The sequence below is a fragment of the Lepisosteus oculatus genome, chromosome 5 (genome assembly GCF_040954835.1).
Source record: "Lepisosteus oculatus isolate fLepOcu1 chromosome 5, fLepOcu1.hap2, whole genome shotgun sequence".
Classification (NCBI taxonomy): Eukaryota; Metazoa; Chordata; class Actinopteri; order Semionotiformes; family Lepisosteidae; genus Lepisosteus; species Lepisosteus oculatus.
In genome coordinates, this window is record NC_090700.1 from 14810500 (window position 1) to 14831648 (window position 21149).

Here is a 21149-nt window from a genome sequence, read left to right on the forward strand (position 1 = left end):
ACAGAAATAGATTTTGCAGTTGCTCTCTATGTTGAGAAGGAATAGAGCACTTCTGGTTAATACGATGCACTTTTTCACTTCCAGGTTAGTACGGGGAGACTTGTGCAGTGAATAAAAAAAGCAAATTCACTGCCTACATTGCTAATAATTCTGATTGCCAAGAAGAGAAGCATTATGTCTGAGTGTTTCAGGGCTTAAAGTGTTTTAATCAAACAGTGTCATTCCCAGCTTGGACAGATAACTGCAGTATTCTGTTGTTGTTTTGTAGTAAGAAAGAGGTCAGATTTTAAAAGGTACATGATAATATCAAGCTTTCGTTAACAGAACATATTGGAATGCTGCATTTTTGCTCGTTCTGAGTTGAGCGCCAAAGGGAATAGTGTCACTGTGGTTTCAAGTTTTGGAATTTTGGAAACTCATCCACTGCCTATAGCCTTATCGTTACAGGGGGTGTAATAGTTGCAGTGGTAGATAAAATTTAGGATTGCTGCAGTTTGTGCGTAATTTTTGGACAAAGTATTCTTTATCATTTGCTGTTCTAGCATTGCTTTTTTTGTTGCTGCCTTGCCCACATTTGCAGCTGGGGAAAAATGTAGGTGTTCAGATTGAAGAAAAATGTAATGTCGTCCGCTCCTCGTACATATCTCCATAGAGTTCCTGGTCTAAGTCACCTTGATGAGGAGAAACGAAGTCTGGAAGTTCTGATTCAGTGCTGGGTGTCACAGTGATTCATTTCCCAGACAGATTATCTGCTTTTTTTGGAGCTGTGCTTTCATGGCATTTTGCAATGTGTGCTTTTGCTGCAAAATCTTGGGAAACGAGCACCAACACAAACGAAAAATTCCTTCACTTCTGTATAAGAAGCTCTGCCGGTTGGTGGTTTGTACTGTATTTTTATCATGTAGTTGGTTGCAGCATTGAAATAAAGTTTTAAAAATCCATTTTAAGTCATGATTGTTGAGCAATTCAAATTCATTATATACAAAGCAGGTTGTGATATGAGCATGGTTTTGTATTTTCCTATGAGAGTTCATTAAGGAGGATAAAGTTGTATTATGTATTCACTGTTTCTGTGCTTTTAAAGTATTTCTAAAATATGCTTAATTTTCTAAAACATCTTTGAAGAAGGCATGCTAATTTACTGAACAGTAGTTTTGCAGCATTTTTTTAACACTAGGAAATTAGTATTTAAAATATAATTTTTTAAAATATTAATTGTTATTGCACCTCTATGTTTGCATATCATTCACAATATTTTGCTCACAGTAACTGGGATATGAATTTTTGCAGTCTTGGTGGTTCTGTACTGAAATCTATTATCTTTGCCTTTTTTTTCCATTTGCCTATTAAATCACTTTGTGAATTGATGGCCTTAATTCTGTGTAGACAACAGATGCACAGTGATGTTGATGGCTGGAGATTTTGACGCTGTTAAAAAAAATTAGCTGAAATCGCTGGTTGAGTCCTACAGTGATGTGTTAATTCTGATGATGCCTTGAATTTAAAAAGCATTTAGTATGCTAAAGGCACTTGCGTCTAGGAGGAGACCCAATTCATTCACCTTTGAATTGCATTTCAGGTGGAGAAGTGAGAAATTACTTCACTGGTTGAATTAAGGAAATGTTTCCATAATCCATGTTTTGGCTGGATTGTTCAGTTTCAAAGTGAAAATGAGCCGGGATGACTTGGTTAATATCCATAGTCTTTGATTACGGGTGATAAGGGATTTTTAATGACCGAGTAGTCAGGAATTCTGTTCACTTCTGAAGGGTGACACCTCCTGAAGCACAGTGTCCCTGGAGTATCCCAAGTCTCATAGTCTTAGCTACACAGCTTTGATCGGTGCGCAAAGCGTGATGTTAACAGCCCATTTCTCGAAGATCAGTTTTCTGTTTAAGAACAGAACATTTGAGCCTGAAGCAAATTGATGTGAAAAGAGTTTACAACATAATTTTCAAAATTGCAAAAGGTCAAATTAAGGATAATGTAAATTAATATTTTAAATCTCAGTTTGACACTATTGATATTTTCAGTACATATGATCAAGATAACAGCACGTAGAAAAACATTAAACATTTCTGGTTTGAATGAACAATGGTCTGAAGGTGAGGGCTTAGATTTATTGTATGTAAATTCCTTGCCTTGTACATTTTTTTTTTTTTAGACTTGAGTTAATTGTTAGTAAAATCCTTTAAGTAGATAGTTTAGGTTAAGGTTTTGACTGTATAGTGCAGGAACGGCCACGAGACATTCATCTGCTGCTAGCCTGGCTGCATTGGCAGGGACTCTGTTACATGCCTTTTGTTGTTCTCTCTGGACCCTAAGCACCTGCTTGTTAGTTGGGACCCATTTGAACAGTGGAGCTCTTTGTCCTGTATTTTTTATTTGACTTACTGAAATGTGGTCAGTCTTTCCAAAATTACAACTACTGTATATAAATAACATCTTCCTTTTTGCACAGCAAAAAATGAAACTACCGAGCATCCGTATAAGTCACACAATACCTCACGTGTGGTCCCTGATAGCCAGTAGATTTATTACCATTTATCTACTCACAACTGGCAACCCACTGAAGCTAAGGAGGTGTGAGCCTGGACAGTACCTGGCTGTGCTGAGTTTGCCACTGGAAGAGCTGTTAGTGGGGGCAGTAGGGGGTGCTCACCCTGCGGTCTGTGTTGGTCCTAATGCCCCAGTATAGTGACAGGGACACTATGCTGCAAAACAAATGGTGCTGTCCTTCGGATGAGACAAAACTGAGGTCCAGATTTTCTGTGGTCATTAAAAATCCCAGGACTTGTCTGAGAAACAATAGGGGTGTTAACCCTGGTGTCCTGGCCATACTTCCTGGTGGCCTTTACCAATCATATCTTCCTAATAATCCCCATCTTTGAACTGGCTTCATGACTCTGTTCTCCTCTACAGTGAGTGCTAATGTGTGGTGAGTGTACTGGTGCACTGTGGCTGCCCTCACATCATCCAGGTGGGGGCTGTACATCGGTGGTGGTGGAGGGGAGTCCACATTACCCATAAAGCACTTTGAGTGGAGTGTCCAGAACAGTGCTATATATGTGTTTAAGATATTATTGTTATTTATATATCTTGGAACTGGTTTTTATCCCCTTTAAGTCTCCCCACCACTGTAAAAGAAATTGGCCAATGTAAGACATAGGGTCTTAAGGTTTTTAGTTGGAGTCAAAAAAATAGTGGAGACTTTTATCAGTCCCCTGCGTTCCTACAACTTCAGTTTTTGTAGCTGTTTGTGAATCTGTGATAACCAATGTCAGAAGGCAGGTCTCCTTTTGACCAATGTGCGCAATACACACAGCTTAACGGGCCGTGCTCATGAAGAAGATCGCTTGAGTGAGGAATTATGACTGGAAGCCGTTTTCTTCTATTAAACATGTGCCAGTCAGTTTCAGTTTGCAGGCGAGATGAAAAAAGCTCATTTTCGCATTAGTGGGAAGATGTTGGTGGGCTTATCTTGTCAGTTGCAGCAGAGGCTGTACAGCACTGCAGTTAGAAATGTCTCAACGGAGAAGCAAGCAGTCGCTTTGCTGACTAGGTAAAGGTCCTAGAAACTGCAGACCGTGTGCGTGTGTATTAACAGAGCAAAGGAAGGTGGTTACTTTAAAAAAATGCTCTTTTTTCCGTTTTGACACCCAGCACAGTTCTGATTTCTGTGATTTTGTTCCCAATATCTAGTTCAGTTTGATTTTACCATAGAAAATACTCCAAGTGCTATACAATGCGGCTTTATATCTCCAGAAAAGAAAATTACAGCTCAGGAATAAGACTTAATTAGCAGTTAATGTTTTATTTGGCTTTATGCCTTTGCTCCCTCGTGTTTCTGTGCCCTTATTAATTCTTTCAGGCTCTACTGCGTTCTGACTGCACTGGGCTTTAGCAGGTCGTCACACTGCGCTTTCCACTGGGGTATTGTGATCAGGCAGCTTGGTGATGTAACTCTCAGGGTCTCCCTGAAGGCGCGTCCCCCGGAAATGTGCCAGTCTGGGCTTTCTGCCCCAGTGGACGGTGAGTTTGTGATGTCTGAAACAGCTGGGCCAGCTCCATTCCTGAAGGGGCGGAGTCTCTTTAGTCCCCTTTAGGTTTTACACAATTAGCAACTGATGAAAAACCAAAAATGACACGTTATCCAGGAGATCAGTTTTGGCTCGGTAATTCAGGTCCCAGGTGGAATGAAAGTCTCTGAGCACTCTGACTCCTGGGAAGAAATTGTCCTTCCCGGCTATAGAAATACCCTTCTGTACAGATTAATTTCTAAATCCATCATCAGCTCAATGACTAGGGTTGATGGGTGGGTGTCTAAGCAGGCATCCCCACAACTAACCTCCTGTTCTCTTCTGTTTTAGTGACGGCATTTCAGACAGTGCTCTGGCTCTGTGGATGTAGATGTAGTCAGTCGGATAAATCAGTTGACATTCCTTCACTAGGGGCATATTGCCGTTTTCTTCCTTGAACTGCATTAGCAGTTTCCATGGGAACGGTCCACTTTCGAACTGCTTCTTCCAATCCAAGGTCCCGATGGAGTTAGACCCTCCCACAGCAAGCAAAGAGCACAGGGTACACCCTGGACGGGACACCAGCCAATCACAGGGCACACGTTCGCCCTCACACCAGGGCCGGTTATCTCAGAAGCCAGCAAACCTTCCAGCTTGGCTTTGGACTTGGAAGAAAAGTGCAGCATTCTGAAGAAACCCATATGGACATGTAGAGAACATGCAAACTCCACCCACATAGCACCCCAGGGCCACAGCACTGCGAGGCAGCAATGCTAACCACTGTGCCACATTGCTGGCCTCCAGCCTTTAGTGGAAATCCATCTTTATTACCAGCATGGAAATAAAGATTCTCTTTGTGTCGCAGCTTGATCCATGAATTGGAAAATTGTTACCATTAGCTGCAAAGTGAGTAGTATAATCCATACTTGAAAATGTAATCTGCAGCTATCTGTCCACGCAAATGCTGGGGCTGAAAAATATCCAACACCTGGTACTCCCCTGAGAAACGTAGCTGCTATGCAGTGGGAGTTCTGATTCACTACATCATTAGAAGCTGTAACCTTCCCCCACCAAAAAAAAAAAATCTGTATTTTCCTGCAGTGTACTAATCAATCTGCTGTTCCAGTATTCAGATGAAAGCGGTTGTGAAGAAATGGCCATGATCATCTGGTGTTGTGACAGGCGCCTTTCCTGCAAGCCTACCTTCAGCCTCGCAGGCACAACCATCCATTTTGCTGGCTTCAAAAGCTCTCCGTCTTGATTGCTATGTGTGCAAAGCAGCAGCTACCAGCCTTGCTGGGTAAAGCTGAAGAAGCATAAATCACCGTGGCTGAATAAAGGAAAGTGATGTTAGAAAGCACAAACTGAGGAAACATGGCGCAGATTAAAACATTGAAACCCTTGCTGGACTCTCAGCATTTATAGTTTCTTTAGGAAACGTCTCAAAGCACCATGACTTGGTCAGTACCTTGCTGGAATGACCCACCACTGGGACAGGGGTGGGGGGTGTTAGTCCTTGATTGTTTCAAACCTTTATCTTGACTCACTTTAATATATATATATAGTTCAGGCTTATCTTAAAATACTTACATTTGCTACCAAACTATAGAGCGAGTCATAATAATTCTCTTCAGTGCTCATGATGTATTTCTCTTCATGGCAGGAATTGCCACTTACTTTATAGAATGGTTGTATTTTATTTTCATGACACTTCACTTGCAGTGCTCGAGCTCTGATTTATGTCCTTCTGATGAGAAATCAGCAGGAGCTCTTCTCCTTTATCTGTTGCCTTATAGGTTTTTGTGCTGCAGCAGAACAGTAGAGGAGTCTAAACAGAAACAGGCCTTTTCTGATTCCTCAATTTCAAAGACTAGTCAGGCTGGTCCGGGCTCCACAGTGAGCCGGTTTTGAGGGCCTACTTGGCTAAAGATTGTGTGGTGCACTCGAAGTGGGGAGGGGAATCCTCTCACCCAATTGTCAATTCAGTTTCCATTTGTTATCCTCTGAGCATGCAGTGTTTCAGTTTTGCCCTGGGCACAAACACACTGAAAACCATATATCCCGCCTCCCTGTTCTGTGTGCCAACAAGACCTCAGGTGCTCATTGGAAGATATTTGGTGCAGAATAGAGAAAACAAATTGTTTCCAGTAATGGGAGACCACCGGAGACAGGGAGAAAAGTCCAAATGGCGTTTTTTTTTAAAGGTAGTGGAGGGTGCTTTTGGAAATTCGGGTGCAGCACCTGCATATTTGCTGTGTTTGTGGCTTGTCAGACGGCAGGTGTAGCCGCGTAACTATGCGAATGGTGCGTTTCTATGACTTCGGAGGATCATTATAATTGACTGCAGCAGGTCTGTCAAATGTTCAGGGATTTTGTTTGACAGTAAAGCGACTCAAGCTTAACTAATTACTTAAATGTGGCTATATGCAACATTATTTAAAACGTTAATTTATAACAAGTGCACACATTTCATTTTCCTGAAAGTAGTTAAATATCAATATTTAGGAGTATATATCGCCCACAGACATTGATAACGTGCTGTCTATTAGTGGAGTTTTCACGTGAAAGTAGGTGACTGGAAAAAATCTGCTTTTGATATATCTTTTAATTAAATCCGTGACATGCCAGTCTAGAACCAAATGAGGTTCTGTCTGAGTGTCTTCAACATCTTCAGCACCCAAGAGGGCACTCTCTCGTCATGACTCTGCTAACAGTGTGGAGACTGTGCCAGCCCACCCACTAAAGGAGACAAACCCATAGAGAGAAACACCAGGTGAAGAATACATTAAAGGAGGAAAGGGAGTGAAAAGATGATCAGGGAGATGATTCTACCCTGCTGGTTGCTCTGGTGTTTAATTTCTTCCCAGTGGTCTCCCTAGGCAGGGCACTGTGGGGTCAGCCTCTAACCCCCTGAGTCTTCACAGATTTCTCATTCTTTGTCGACACATCGCTTGGCTTTTGACCCCATCAGTTCCGTCTTTGGAACAGAAAGCGTTAGTGTACCAAGGTACAGTTCTATTGGAACTGAACGTTGAAGTAAATCGTGCCTTTGTCCTGTGTAAGTATGTTTTTTGGGTGGTGGTGACATTTCTCTCCCTTCTGATTTGAATTCTGATGCTCCGCTGCCTGAGTACGCCGGAGTACGTGGAAGCCGAAGAGGGTTGCTTTTGATGATTGGATCCTGAGCACTTCCATTCTCCTGCGAGGAAGGCTGCCGAGTCGGCGCGCCCACGAGCACAGCGTGTGTCCGAGATTTTTCGACCTGCAATGTGCCAAAACCTGCTCCGATTTGATTTGATTGGTGTATTTTTTTTTCTTTCAAACAGTGATTTACAGAACCTTAGGTTCCAATAACCGAACTCTGTATCCCCTGGCTCCAGCAGAATTTTCCTGGAGGTAAAGATCAGGGGTTTTTCTGACACCCTAGAGTACAACAGTGAGTGAAACATTAGTACATCACTGAACAAAACTGAATCACATTAGCATTATTGATCTTTTTTGGAACATTTTGCTGTGTATCCTAATTCCTTCTTCCACATGTGAGCAGCTTTTGCTTCTTATTCTCCATTGTGTTTGAACTGTTGTCTTGTATTGTTTATCCATTTACTATTTTAGCCTTCTGCTGTCCTCTCTTTCCTTTTGGAATTTGACCAAAGCAAGCGGAGGTTCTTATTTATTCTCAGCCTCGCCTTTTCTCTTTGTATATTTCAGCACTGTTGCTAGCATTATAGAAAGAGGTACAACTGCGTTCGTGTTGGTGAAGAAACATTCAGACAAAGTTTACACTGTGATGAATAAAGCAGTAACCAGCATTTACCCCTACGAGGCATTTGGGTTGGCAGCAACACTGGTGTGTTCCACCGGCTCTCTCTCACTTTAAACGGATCCTCTGGCAATTCTTCATGCAAACAACTTTGATTTGCAGACAATTCGGAATGAGAAGAAAAAAACCCGACATAAAAGTAAGCAGGACATTGATTATGTATGTGTTATTCTGTATGTTTTATGGGGGGAAAAAGCAACAGAATTCATGGGTGCACCTTTTTAAAAGCTATTTGACCACTTAATACTGGTGCTTTGGAAGAGCTGATGTTAGACCTCGAAGTTTACCTGAATCGTTAACTGACCACAGCACCGCATTATAACATCATTCCCAGGCCAGTGCTGGGGAGAGTGTGGTTTCGAAATTGAGGTTCAATTCTAAGCTGCTGGATTATTTTCATTGCAGTTATTTCAGTGTATTTGCTTTTGTAGACACAAGTAAAACAAAATGCAAAGGGCACTCTTAGTGAAGGCAGCAATACGCATGTTCAAAATCTGAAGCTCTGAACCGGTGTGTTCAAAAGCTTTCATTATAAAATTGAAGGGTTTGAGTCCTTAGCATCTGAATGTCAGGGGCATTTCTGGCGTTTGCTACGGCTTGGTGACGTCACCCAAGTTGGTCAATTTTTATTTTCTCATTTAGAGGTGGCGGTTCTTTCAAATTGCTACAGCCTGAGCCCTTTTGTTTCTTGTCACAACACTGTGGCCTTCAGCCTCACCAATAAAATAAGGGGGTTACGTGGTTATTTTATTTGTGTCTCTTTTGTGAAAGAGAATTCTCGTGTCACAGAAAGGCCTTGTCCCTTGGCACTTTTTGTTCCCCTGAAACAAAAACAAGTTTGTGATGCTTAACTCAATGAAATAGCCAGGGATGAATCTGGTTTCTTTACAAAGGTGAGTGCTGTTACAGGTAGGCATCACAGAATGTTTTTGAGATTTAACACCATTATTTGTTTTCAGCCAGGGATTTAAGTGGGAGTTCTAAAGATTGTCAAGGCTTTCTGACAACATGAGATTATTGAATTGGAATAATAAATTTAAATACAGCTTTGAAAGGAGATTAGCTTCCTTTCTAAATTTGCCCCATTGAATCTGGGTAGTTAGAGACTCTTTTATTTGGGTCTAATTGTGTATTCCAGTGCAGCTACAAGTTGGTAATTCAGAATACATTTCCATAGAGGTTTGTTGATGTGGGTTTACCAAGCACACTCCCATAGCCTCCTGTAGATGTGTTGGAACTGCTGTATCTGACATTTACTTTTCACATTTACATTCCTTTACCGAATAGGAGATATTCGGTAAAGAAAGGTGAATTAAAACCGGTGGATTCTTGACCCATGTAGTCAGAAATCTAACTAAACCCAACTAACTTGAGTATGTCAGGCTGTTAAAAAGGTAATTCTGGTGAACTGTCCGAGAGAAGGTTTCTCCCCAGCCCCCTAGTTGGTTCATCAGATGCGACTCATCTGGGCTGCAGAAGTAATGTGTTTTTGTCTCTGTGTGCTGCACTCGTGTGTGCCCAGTGGCTCAGGTCCCTTGGGGACATAAATAAATCCCTGACAGATTTGTATATGCAGTCACATAAGAGAGCTTTATAAATCAAAACCAATGTGCTTTTAAAAACCTAACAAAAAAAACATTTGAGAGTGCCATTAGTTCACAACAGTGCATTCTTATTAAGCCGGGAACACAGTACATTTTGCGGGGGTAGATAATTATGATGTTTGGTGGGAGCTTCTTATTGGAGCGAGAAAACATGCGGATAGTCCAGGGCAAGCGATTGCAGACAGGGCTAAAAGATAAATAATTTGCAACTGTTAGAAGCAGAAAAGTAGTCTTTGAACGGACAATGTTTTGAAAATGTTTATTTTCAAGGAAAAAAACAATAAAATGAGATCGAGACCACTTTCAATTTCAGACTCCATCCATCTCTTTTTTGCATTACTCATCTGCTTGCACTGGTATCAACAAAGTGTTTTACCTTATCAAAATAAAATGTAGACTAATATCGGTACATTCCCTGGTACTGCGACATATGGTAAACCTAAACACATCAGCTTTGTTTTGTTTTTTTCATTGAAGTTCCAAAAAATGCCCTTCTGAACAGAAAACTCCATTGGCTGGATTTATTTAGTGTAAAGGAAAAGATGGGTTTTGTTTTCGGGCTTTGATTTTGAACATAATGAAATCTGAGTTCCCAGAGGAAGTCTGGCACCTTAGCAACATATCAAATTGCAGCGCAGTCGTGGTCGTGAAACTTGGCAACAGACGAAACAGGTTACTGGGTTCTCCGCTCAGGAAAGCGAGCACTTTGAAATGTTTCGGAATACCAGATCAAGTGAATCACTTAACTTAGTGATGCGCCAGACATTTAAGAGGACTTGAAGTGAGGGCATTTATGAATGTGGTCTCTGGTGTTCACACGTCCATGAAGGCTGTGTCATGTCCTTTCGAAACGAACCGCATGATGTATGATTCTCAAGTGTAAAATGGATGGGCGCTTTCTCAGAAAATGGCCTATTTTAAAAGTGACTGGGTCTGGTAAATGCAGAGATATTATTGTGCTGGAATTTTGAATTTGTCGGCAGTAACCACTTATTGGGAATAGCAGTATGTTTGTCAAGGGACACTTAAGTGGAAAACAAAGGAGAACTGACCAAAGGCCAGTTTTATTTTGAGTGGATGAACCCTAACCCTACATAGCCGACACTGTTCCAGTGCAGCTGATGTGCTTTGTAATAAAGTATTTATGTCATCTTCCAAAGAAAGCTCTCACTACCGATACATATTTGTGGAATGTTCAAAGAAATTACTTAATATGAAAAATGGACTGGTTTGTGAAGCGTAATTTGACAGACGTTATGTTGTATTCTGCATTATAGGAGAATTGCAGCAGCTGCAGTCTTAGAGAGCTTGTTCCTGAAACCCCAGTTGCTTCAAAGCTGTTCTGTGCTTCCCTTGAAACGGATTAATCTGCTCCCTTTCAGACACTGGCTTGTCAGATCCCTGCTCTCCGGCGGTGAGAAAGTACAGCTGCAGATGCTCAGAGGACTGAGTGCTGGGCTACTGGGAGTTGTTCAAGGAGAAACTGAGTGGACAAATGAGAATTTGTTTCTTGTTTTGTTCTGTTTGGCGAGTTTGGTTTTCCATTCCTTTTTACACTGACTTTCCTGTAGCAAGGTCATGTCAAGAAGGCACTGGAGTCTGATTTTGTAAGTTGTTTCCAAATGAGATAAAGTGAATGTCAGAGTGTCTAATGAGCCGATATGTAAATAGAGCTCATCTGTCTCTCAGTACTGGTTAAAATGTGATTCCTCAAGTGTCCTGCCATTCTGTTCGGTCCTGTATTAAAAAGACTGATCAGATTTTTAAAACTAGGGAAACCGGTTTTCTGTTACTTCAAATCTTAAATAGTGCTATATTAATAAGCATTCTATCTACCCTTAGTTATATAGTTTATTGCATTTCTATACCCTTTTTTGTCCTCATGTTTTATTCAGGTACGTTAGCATTGCTTTGATACGTAGGCCTGGCGAGCACAATTCAGAGGTTTCAGAATTTCGGTTCGTTTCTCTCGGGAAGATGTAAAGCATATTAAATATCAGCACAGGTACAGAAGTCCCCGTCTCGTTGTAATTCAGCTTGCTCTCGCCTTGCATTTTTCATTTAGGGGAGCGCAGGGGGAGCGGAGCATAATGAATACTTGATTAGCTCTGTACTTGGCCAGGCCCTTATTTATAGTTGTTCTACTTTCATGTGCTGATCTTCAGGGCTTGCTGAGTGTGGAATTGTTTGCAAATTCCGTTTCCATGGGAACTGGAGGTGGACCTCTGCTTTATCATTTTATTACATTAGCTGAATACTCCACTGCCCAGCATCTTGCGCCCAGAGCGGCCCTAATAAAAGTTGAGCCGCAGTCTGTAATTATCAGGGCAGCAGCTTTGAAAATGAAGAGCGATGAGCAGAAAATGGATAAAGAGCAGACATTTTTTTTTTTTACAGCAAGAGGCTCATCTCTAATCTAGTTCTTACTTGGCATTGATGTCGAGCGTTAAATGAGAGCCTTCACATTTACAGTGCCTGTAGAAGGTGTAAGCGTGTTTTCTAAAGTAACACATTTTGAAATCAAGAAACACCCAGTCTGAATTTATTGTATCCTTTATTTACACATTGTAACACACATAAAAAATGCTCAAACATTCTGGAACGTGTTTACCTGAAAACCTAGTAATCTGTTCTTGCACTTCTATGTACCTGCAATTTATTATTCTCTGAAAAGACTGAAACTCCCAGTGATGTTAATTTGATTTTTGTGAAATATTGCCCTCCATCCATACCAGTAGAAAGCTGCTTATTCCCTTCGAGGTTCCAACAGAAAAACTATTAGACTCTTGCATGGTGCTCACACACAGGGACAATTTAGAAGCATCAGTTCATCAAGTAATAATAATGAGTTTACATAGAACCTTTAAAAGGAGCTTTTCTTTACAGTAATAAAAGTTAAATCTAGGCGTTTCTACAACTAGGATCATTTTAAACAAAGGTTTTGAATGCAGTAGATAGAAGATACAAAGAGCCAACTGGTAAAAGCCTTTCTGAAGCAGAAGGTTTGAATTTGGTTTGAAAATGCTCAGGGAAGCTGACTCTCTGGGATCCTTGAGGATGGAGTTCTGGAGGTTTGGTCCATAGCGAGAGGAAGCCCTGTCAGACATAGAGTGTAGACAGGCTTGGAGGACAGACGAGTCAGGTGAACGATGGTTACGAGGTGAGTGGTAGGAAGATAATAAATCAGATAGGTGCCCAGGTGCCAAGCCATCTAGAGCCATGAGGATGGTCAACACCGAAGCTCATAGGAAGCCTGTGAAAGGATTTCAGCAGTAATGTGATCACTTGCACATGACCTGGTCAGTATTCTGGCTCTGAATTCTGGACATACCAACGTTTGTTTTAGTGTGAATTTAGATACCCCGGCGAGTAGGGCATTGCAGTCATCACTTCTGGAAAAGACCAGCTTTTCAGCTGCAGTCAGAGACAACGTGGGACATACTCTGCTGTTATTTCTGAAGTGGAAGAATTATGTTTTTACAAAGTTTTGCACATGTGGGTCAAACTACAAGGCTGAATCGTGTATCACCCCCAGGTTCCTCAGTTTAGTTGGAAATTCAGTGGGAGGCAGTGACCTATTTATGATCCACCCAATTAAAATGTTTTCACATTATACTTCTCCTCCATTGGAATGTTAGATAAGCGTTTATGTGTTAATGGCTTAGCTGTTTTTATTTAGTGATTTGCATGAAATCCCCTTGAACACACCCAATGAATGGGGCAGCTAAGAATTGGTAGTCAGACCTAACCTGCCTGCCTTTGAGAGGTTAGAAAACGGGGACACTTTGCTAATGAACTGCTGGTTATCTCCATGTACAAGTAATACTGTCTGGTTTAGGCTCTGCTTTTCATGTGGTTTGTCCAGTCTCAACAAATACAGTGTTTTGCAAAAGAAGAAGGGTGATTTGTTTGATTTGTTGAAGATTGGAGCAAGAGGGGGTTTAAATACGCTTAGTTTGGAGGGGAAAATAAACTGAGTAATTTTGTCCTTTCGGGTAAGGCCAATTCCAATGTGTAAGAAATGGCCTAGAGAAACACATGCCAGTGTGAGTGACTGAAGTCATGAACTGATCAATGAAAAGAGACTGATTAATTGATTCAGACTCAAACAATGGATGTGCTCAAATAAACGGTTCTCTAGAAAACTGCTCAGTGCACATCATTAAATCTGAAATTGACTTATATACTTTAAATAGAAAATGATGCATTTTTCATGCGTCTTTAATTATTTCTTTTTTATTGGGCCATTTTTAATCTTTCTGTTTTTTCAGCATTTTGGTTTTTAATTACATGTGCAGCTGGAGGTTTTAAAGAGATCAGCACTGCCGTATCTGGCTCCGTTCCCTTGCGCACTGATATTAGGTTTGCTCTGCTTGATAAGAATAATTTGGCAGTGAAACTCTGGTTTGTCATGGTTTCAGCAGACGATGGCAGCACTACATCCCAGAGACAAAACAGTGGTGCAAACCCTGCTAAATGTTTGGCCGAGGCGTTTGAAGGCTGAGCATATAAAAGAGGGGTGTGTAGCTCGCTGTCTGTTTCCCACCAGTTAACGTCCAGACTCGTCAGAAACTTCTCATCAGGCAGAATGACAGAACAGCCCCATTAATTCCTACTCTTCGTTTCATTACTGCCCCAGTTATTTTATTCTGCAGCATTGGCAATGCAGTAGAATCTTGGGCTGATTCCACAATCGAGGAAGAGCTGTATCGTTTCTGCGGGTTTTCCAGACTTTCGGGATGGAATAAAAGTCTGTCAAGAGGCTCATTACTGATGCCCTCTGACTCTGCGAGAGACAAAAAGATCTTGGGATTCTCTGCATGTGATGTTTCAGTTCTCCAAAACCAACTTCTTTTCCCCAAGGAGCTGTGGACTCTTGGATCAAACATTTCAAACCACTTCTGATATAGGGGTTCAGAATGCATCACTTAGGGAATTTTTGCCTGTCCTTTTTTTCTCATTTTCTCTTGTGGGGTGAGGACATGCAGAGTTTCACCTTGCTCATTTCGTGCCACTGGGAAGATTATTCATCTTAGCAATGCGTGTAGTTGATGCTCCTGTGTTTTATTTGGGCTTTTAGCCCAGCGCTCTTACTATGTTGCAGGTGCCAGTAACGACACCCCCGAAAGACAATTGCTGGATGTATTATTCGGTCGTAGTTGTGACCCTTTCCATAGCAGTCCATGTTTAAATCATCAGCTGCTCCAGATTTGGAACAAAGTTGATGAAACCATTAGCTGAATGAATGAGGTCTAGAGTGATGAGAAAATTGGAAGGCCTCTAGTTCTGAGCATCAACGCTATTTTGATAGGTGGGTCAGACTGCTGAAGAATGAGGACACAGCTGGTTGACAGGCCACTTAAGAAAATGGATCTGGGCGCTTTTCTTTGTTGGAAAGAACAGAGGTCATTGCTGGGAGGAGTGGACCGCAGCCCTTTCTGCTGGGTCTCAGTGTTAGAAAAACCTACTGAAGCATAAGCTTTTCACAGCCAAAAATATAGAACAGAAGAAGAGCAGTGGAACAAGCTCATAGGCTGATGTGGCTTTTAAGTGAAGAACCCTAAGTATCGAAACTCCTGCGATGGTCTTTTGTGTCTCATTCCTTTCATGTTCATAGTTAAAGTGTAGTGCCTCAATATTTAATAACTTTCATGATTCATCTTTAAAGCGAATAGTTTAAACTGTTAAACTATGTTGGCGTTGGAAATATGGAGAGTTGATGTTTATTTTCTAAGCCCCAGAAATTGCTGCAAACAAGAGTTCTATTTTTGACCAAAATAGTGACCAAGGTCCAGTAGGGCCCAAAATGCATTGTCTAGTAGACTGGAAATCACTTGGAAGTTGTTCTTCACTGTTACCCTGGGGAAAAAATGGTGTTTCTGCCATTCCTTTTCTCAAATATGTTAAAGGTTCCATGGGCTGATTTTTCTAAATTTCAGTCCGAGAGACAGCTGTTTAAAGGGGAATCGCAGTCCCAATGTCTCAGACCCAGTTTCTTGGGTTATTAAGTCTCGATAACAGTAAATTCATTGAAGTTATAGAATTTTTTTTTACATATTCCGAATTAAGCACAAAATCGTGAACTTTGTGAAAATACTGTATGGTCGCCATGTTTGTCGCAAACTGTTGCTCTCGCCAGGGGCAGGAGGGAGGGTTCACGCGAATTGTGCCGTGAAGCGGCCCTTCCTGCTCGCTAGTCACTGTAATGACTAATGTTCCGTGATGTACAAGCAAATAAGTACATGTCGTGCATTTTGCCACATAAATCTTCAGCGTGACCTTCGTGCAAGTCCCCAGTAAGCTCTTGTCCTCTTTATGATTGCAGTGCCTTCAGCTTCATTATTTCTCCAACATCTCTGTTATACCTAATTTTTTAAAGTTTCATTTTTAGAGTCCACTGTGTAGCTATTTGACTAGAGGGTATATGAGATTTTGAGTTGTGAAAAGCACTATGCAATACAAGTAGAAATGGGCTTGTAATGAAAGTTGTATTTGTCAGCAAAACAGTCTCGAAGTCTATAGGATTGAAAGAGATGTATTTTCAACTGTGTTTGTTTACAATGTAATAGGGAGATTTTGCCTCATTCAGAAGGGCAGAATATGGCAGGTTGTAATAATAATATGACAGAATATGGAGGTTTTACACTCTAATGTGTACATTTTACCCTCATTGCGGTTTGAAATGCGCTCATTGGCGACTCTTTCTAACCCCAGAATCTAAAAATTAGCGTCGCAGTTCCCCTTCCATCAGAGGTGTAGCCTTCGGGTGGGGTCCAAGATTTCACATCCAGCACGTCTTTGCCTTTGCCGCGTGTGCCAAAGCTCCTTCTCTGCGCTCTCCCGGCCTGCGCAGGCAGAGGCAGGCGATAGATGAGCTGCGAGCCCGTCTGGCAGATGTGCTGAGCAGGAGAGACGTCAGCAGTCGCCTCTGCTCGGTCCCATCCATCCACCCGGGCTCCTGTGGGGACTCGGATTGCATTTGCCACACAGCGCGCGGTAAATTTGTCTCCTCGCATAAATATTTAAGAGATGCAGCGTTGGGGGGGAAAAAAGTGAAATTGATGTTTGCAATCCCCTTTCTTTAGCAGATGTGCTCGTCCTCGTGGCAAAAGTGAGGATGAGCCACATGGCTCATTTTTCAGTGTTTGCAAAGGGGGAGCTGCAATACTGATGACCCTGTCTGCACCCTGTTCAAAGAAGCGCATTCTTTTTTTGGGTTGTTTTCCGAATAGCCTCTAGCTCCGCTAGAGCAGGACTGCAACATTGCGCTGTGTGTTCTGGGTTTCCCAGAGTCTCCTTGACTGCTGCACCACAGAAGTTAATGCCCCAATAAATTTTATTTTCTTGCAGAAGAAATGAGCCCCTAGCTTGGCATGTGGCGCTCTTGGGAAAGCGGGTCTGAAACAGAAATAGAGAAGGAGATTTTATTTCAGCTTTTTTTTTTTACGCTCAGGGTACATTCTGAGCCTGGTTTTTATTCATCTTATTAAATTAACCCTTTGTTCCCCTTTAATAACACAAAAGCGTGCTTTTGTGGCTCTTTAGAAAAATAGAAATAAAAAGCATTAGGCCTGTCCGTTAGATTGCTTTGCAGTTTCTGGAGCTGTTAAAAGATGTCCTACAGTCGTATCAAACAGTACTGTTTTTCACTTGCGTTGTCTGTTGAATGGATTTTTTAAGAATCACAGATCATGATAAATTCCTCAAAGAGTGACCCTAGGAAGGAAGAAAGCCAGGCCTCCAGGGATCTTATATCCTGTTTGAAGTGACACTGTCAGTGTGCAGGGGTGTCTCTCCACTAAGTTCTCTTTAATCATTTTAGAATACCAACTCATTTTCACCAACAGCAGCTCTTGCATTGATTGCTGTTAACCTCAGAGTGTTGTACAGGTGCCTGAAATGATTGCTGGGAGACTTTCATGTTCATGGGGGTTAGCCGATGCTGGAATATCAGGTGTTTACCACCGTCTGATAAACACATTCTCTCCAATGGGTGGTGATTGGTACATTATATTTTTAAAGGGTTGTACAAAATTCGTATTTTAATGATTAGGAAATTTAGGTCAGTCTTTTAAGCCCATCAGAAATGCCTCTGCATTCATATCTATATATTTTATTGTTGCTGGTGTTTGTTCATTTCAGTGGAAATTCCATCCATCCGGTTTCTGACTGTTTCTTCCAGTTCAGTTGTGTTGTGGAGGAGCCAGAGCTTATTCTGCAAGCAGCAGGTGTGAGGCAGGGTAGGCCATCGCAGGGCAGACACTCACAAACACACACACACACCCACACCCACCCCTAGGGCCAGTTTCCCAGAAGGCAGTTAACCTACCAGTATGTCTTTGGACTGTGGGGAAAGAACCGGCACACCCCATGTGAACACGGGGAGAACACACAAACGCCACCCAGAGAGCACCTCTCATCCAGAATTGAACCCAGAGCCCAGGTGCTAACGACTGTGCCATCATGCTGCCCAGATGGAGAACCATGTCCACATAACAGGTCTGGGGCATGCAGGCATGTAAGATAAGATCATTTAATAGGCCATATACAATTTCTTGTATTAGGAATTTGTCTTTTCACATACCCCAACTTGCTCTCCATGAGACACACAGACAGGGAGGGAAGCTTGGGGTCAGAGCGCAGGATCAGCCATTTACACGACACCCCTGGAGCAGTTGGGGTTAAGGGCCTTGCTCAGGGACCCAACAGAGTAGGATTGCTCTGCTGGCCACAGGATACGAATCGACAACCTTCCAGGCGTAGGCGCAGATCCTTAGCCACAGAGCCACCACACCATTGTGCCAATGTCAGATTGTCCAGATTGACATTGTCCCTGATTGACATTGAACTATGTCCAGATTGTGTCAGAGATGGACTTTCCCCAGTAAGCTCTTGTCCTCTTTATGATTGCAGTGCCTTCAGCTTCATTATTTCTCCAACATCTCTGTTATACCTAATTTTTTAAAGTTTCATTTTTAGAGTCCACTGTAGCTATTTGACTAGAGGGTATATGAGATTTTGAGTTGTGAAAAGCACTATGCAATACAAGTAGAAATGGGCTTGTAATGAAAGACCATCTTTTAAATTTAGAGTGGGTAAAATTGGCATGTGGTCATATGAAAGCTTGAGGGATTGTTTCATGTGTGCAGTAAAAAAAAAGGGCAATTTGGACACTGAACACTTTACAGTATCCATGTGCTGGAGTGACACCTTGAGGAGAGTGGTGGCACTGCAGTCTGTTACATTGCGCTGCTAGACCAGGGATTCAAAACACCTGTCTTTAGTGTCTGGACTCCAGCAGGCTTCCAGTGTCTTCTTTCTTTTTAGACAGTTCATTGCCTGGGAAAAGTTTGAAAGTGATCCAGTTTGTCCATTCCTCACATCCTTCAGTTGTTGCCGATTTGCCAAGTCATAAAAAACCCTTGAGATCTAGATTTGGGAACCCCTGCCAAGAGTGATTTGTACACTCTGTGTGACTCATGGTCCCTTTGTACATCTTAGTAAGAAATCTGTTTGACTTTGCTTTTTCTTGGTCTTATTATTTTGCCTATTAGGCAATTATCTGCAAACGGCTGCTCCAAAACCAGACTCTGAAAGCTTCATTCTGATTGCAGTCCCTTTAATTTTTTACAAGCTGTGACGAGGGAAGAAGCCCAAGCCCACATTTTTTCTTTTTTTTTTATTGTGACTAGTAAGGATTTGTGAAGTCAATAAATTTGACTGGTGCATAAGATTCAAAAAGATAAGCTGTTAGAATGAATTTGTTTTCGTTTTTTGTCAGCCCCCTCAAATCGATTGCCACTGCACTTCCAGCGCATCTAATCATCGAACTTCAGTATTTGTATTTGAGTTTAACCTTTTCTGTTTGAATATTTAGATCGGGAAGCTATTTAACAGATTTACTTATGTATAGTAGTTTGATAAGTAACAACATCTAGAACAGAACCTAACCTCTCTTCTCTCTTGGAGCGTCGAGCCCATAGTTATACCAGCGCTTGAACTAAGAACATCATAGACAGTTTACTGTTCTTTTTATCAACCATGCCTGGTTAAACTAAAACCTGCTTGCAGGGTTTGAGGTGGACAAAGGTGCAGCCGTTATGTTGTGACTGTGGACTGACCGGTAGCCCTGCTCTCTCTGTCTCTCCAGGGAGCACTGAGCTGAGACCATGGCTCACTCCAAGGCCAGAGCCACTGATGGCAAGATCACCTACCCGCCGGGGGTCAAGGAGATCTCTGACAAGATCTCCAAAGAAGAGATGGTTCGGAGATTAAAGGTGAGTCTGACCGCATCCTTGCAGTGGAGGACACCATTGTGTAAGAGCTGCACACTGCAGTGCTGCTAAAGTGATGGTTTTCTCATGCAGTTCCAGGTCTCTAGTCCTTCCTCTGGCTTCCTATTGCTGCTCCCATACGATTCAAATCTACTTTTTGTCTCCACCTCTCTTGCTCCTGTCCATCTTCAGTCTCTGGTCTTTCCCCTACTGCCTTCTTTCCCTCTCTGTCCCTTCTCCAACAGACGTTATGTGCCTCCTCTTTTCTCCCACGTCTAGATCCTGTTCAGTATCCACCTTCACTCCTCGATATGAAAAAACCTTCCCACAGAAATAAGAACTGCTCAGTTCCTGACGACCTCCCTGTACCTGCCCAACGTTCTCCTGCTTAGACTCATGATCTCTCAGCTGGTCATCACAGCATTGCACTCATTCTTTATAGTCTCAAATTGCTAGTATTAGGTGCTAATTATAAACATGGAATACTAACAGGCTGTTCACTCATTGGTATCTGCAGTGTTTACTGTTTGATTGCTTGCTGTTTCATTCTACTTAGGTGATACAAGTGTAACTCTTCCAGCTAGTGGCAGCTTTATTGTGTGTGCTTAATGTCAGCGATCTGTATTGTAAGTTCCACTTGATATTATTTATTAACCAAGTGAATAATAGTCATACTAAATGATCACTGCTGAAGGCATGCATAGCTCAAGAAGATTCACTTAAGGTAAATCAGTCATGCAACATCTGCTGCCAACCCCATTGAGCTTACTGATTAACTAGAAAATAAAAGGAATAATGGTAGTTCTCAGTCTGAGGTTATTTTACAGCTTCTTGTACAACCTGTAAATCCTGGTGTCACAAAAACCATTTTCTGCTCCATCCAAACATCTTTTGAATCCACAAAAAAAGGCTGATATAAAGTTTTTGTAAGTGTATCCTTGAAGGTAACAGCATAAAGTAGCTTTTACCTCCTCACCCTTCTGCCTCTTATTGTAGAATTCATTTAACACATCTCTGTAGGATGCTGCAGTCATCTCATCATTATGAGAGGGTCTGATTAAAAATCTTCATAGGCAAATAAATAGAAGCAACGTATTGCAAGTTTTCAGAATCAACAGTGAAACGCAAACCACTGGAGAAAAACTGAAACAAAATGTTTTAGACCAAATGGAGCACTTTTTTAACATTGGTGAGAGTCTGTAACTTCCTATCTAGCTTTATTATTTAGCCTGTATCCTAGAAATGAATGTATCCTAGGTTCATTTAAGGCTGAGTGAGATCCTTGGAAAATAGTTATCGAACATCCAGAACCAAATATCCTGTTCTCATTAGTTCTCACAGTCATAATGTTCTTCCAAGGATGCCCTTTGTTGTTTATAGAGCTGTGGGCTTTGTTACATTACATTGAGAGGAATCCTGTCTCTGCTAT

At 41.7% G+C, this 21149-nt stretch overlaps 1 protein-coding gene across 5 annotated transcripts in view; it reads left to right on the plus strand.

Moving 5' to 3' along the window:
* pds5b (PDS5 cohesin associated factor B) overlaps nucleotides 1-21149 on the plus strand; it is a 52514-nt gene that overhangs the window by 2902 nt on the left and 28463 nt on the right. For 3 of the 5 annotated variants that reach the window (XM_069190148.1, XM_069190151.1, XM_069190149.1), the window contains exon 2: nucleotides 19597-19723. In XM_069190148.1, coding sequence (XP_069046249.1) covers nucleotides 19616-19723 — 108 coding nt within the window. In that variant the 5' untranslated portion in view covers nucleotides 19597-19615. Of the gene's footprint in view, nucleotides 1-16421; nucleotides 16443-17668; nucleotides 17687-19596; nucleotides 19724-21149 lie in introns of those variants that run through there. The other 2 variants (XM_069190152.1, XM_069190150.1) reach the window with 2 other exon arrangements.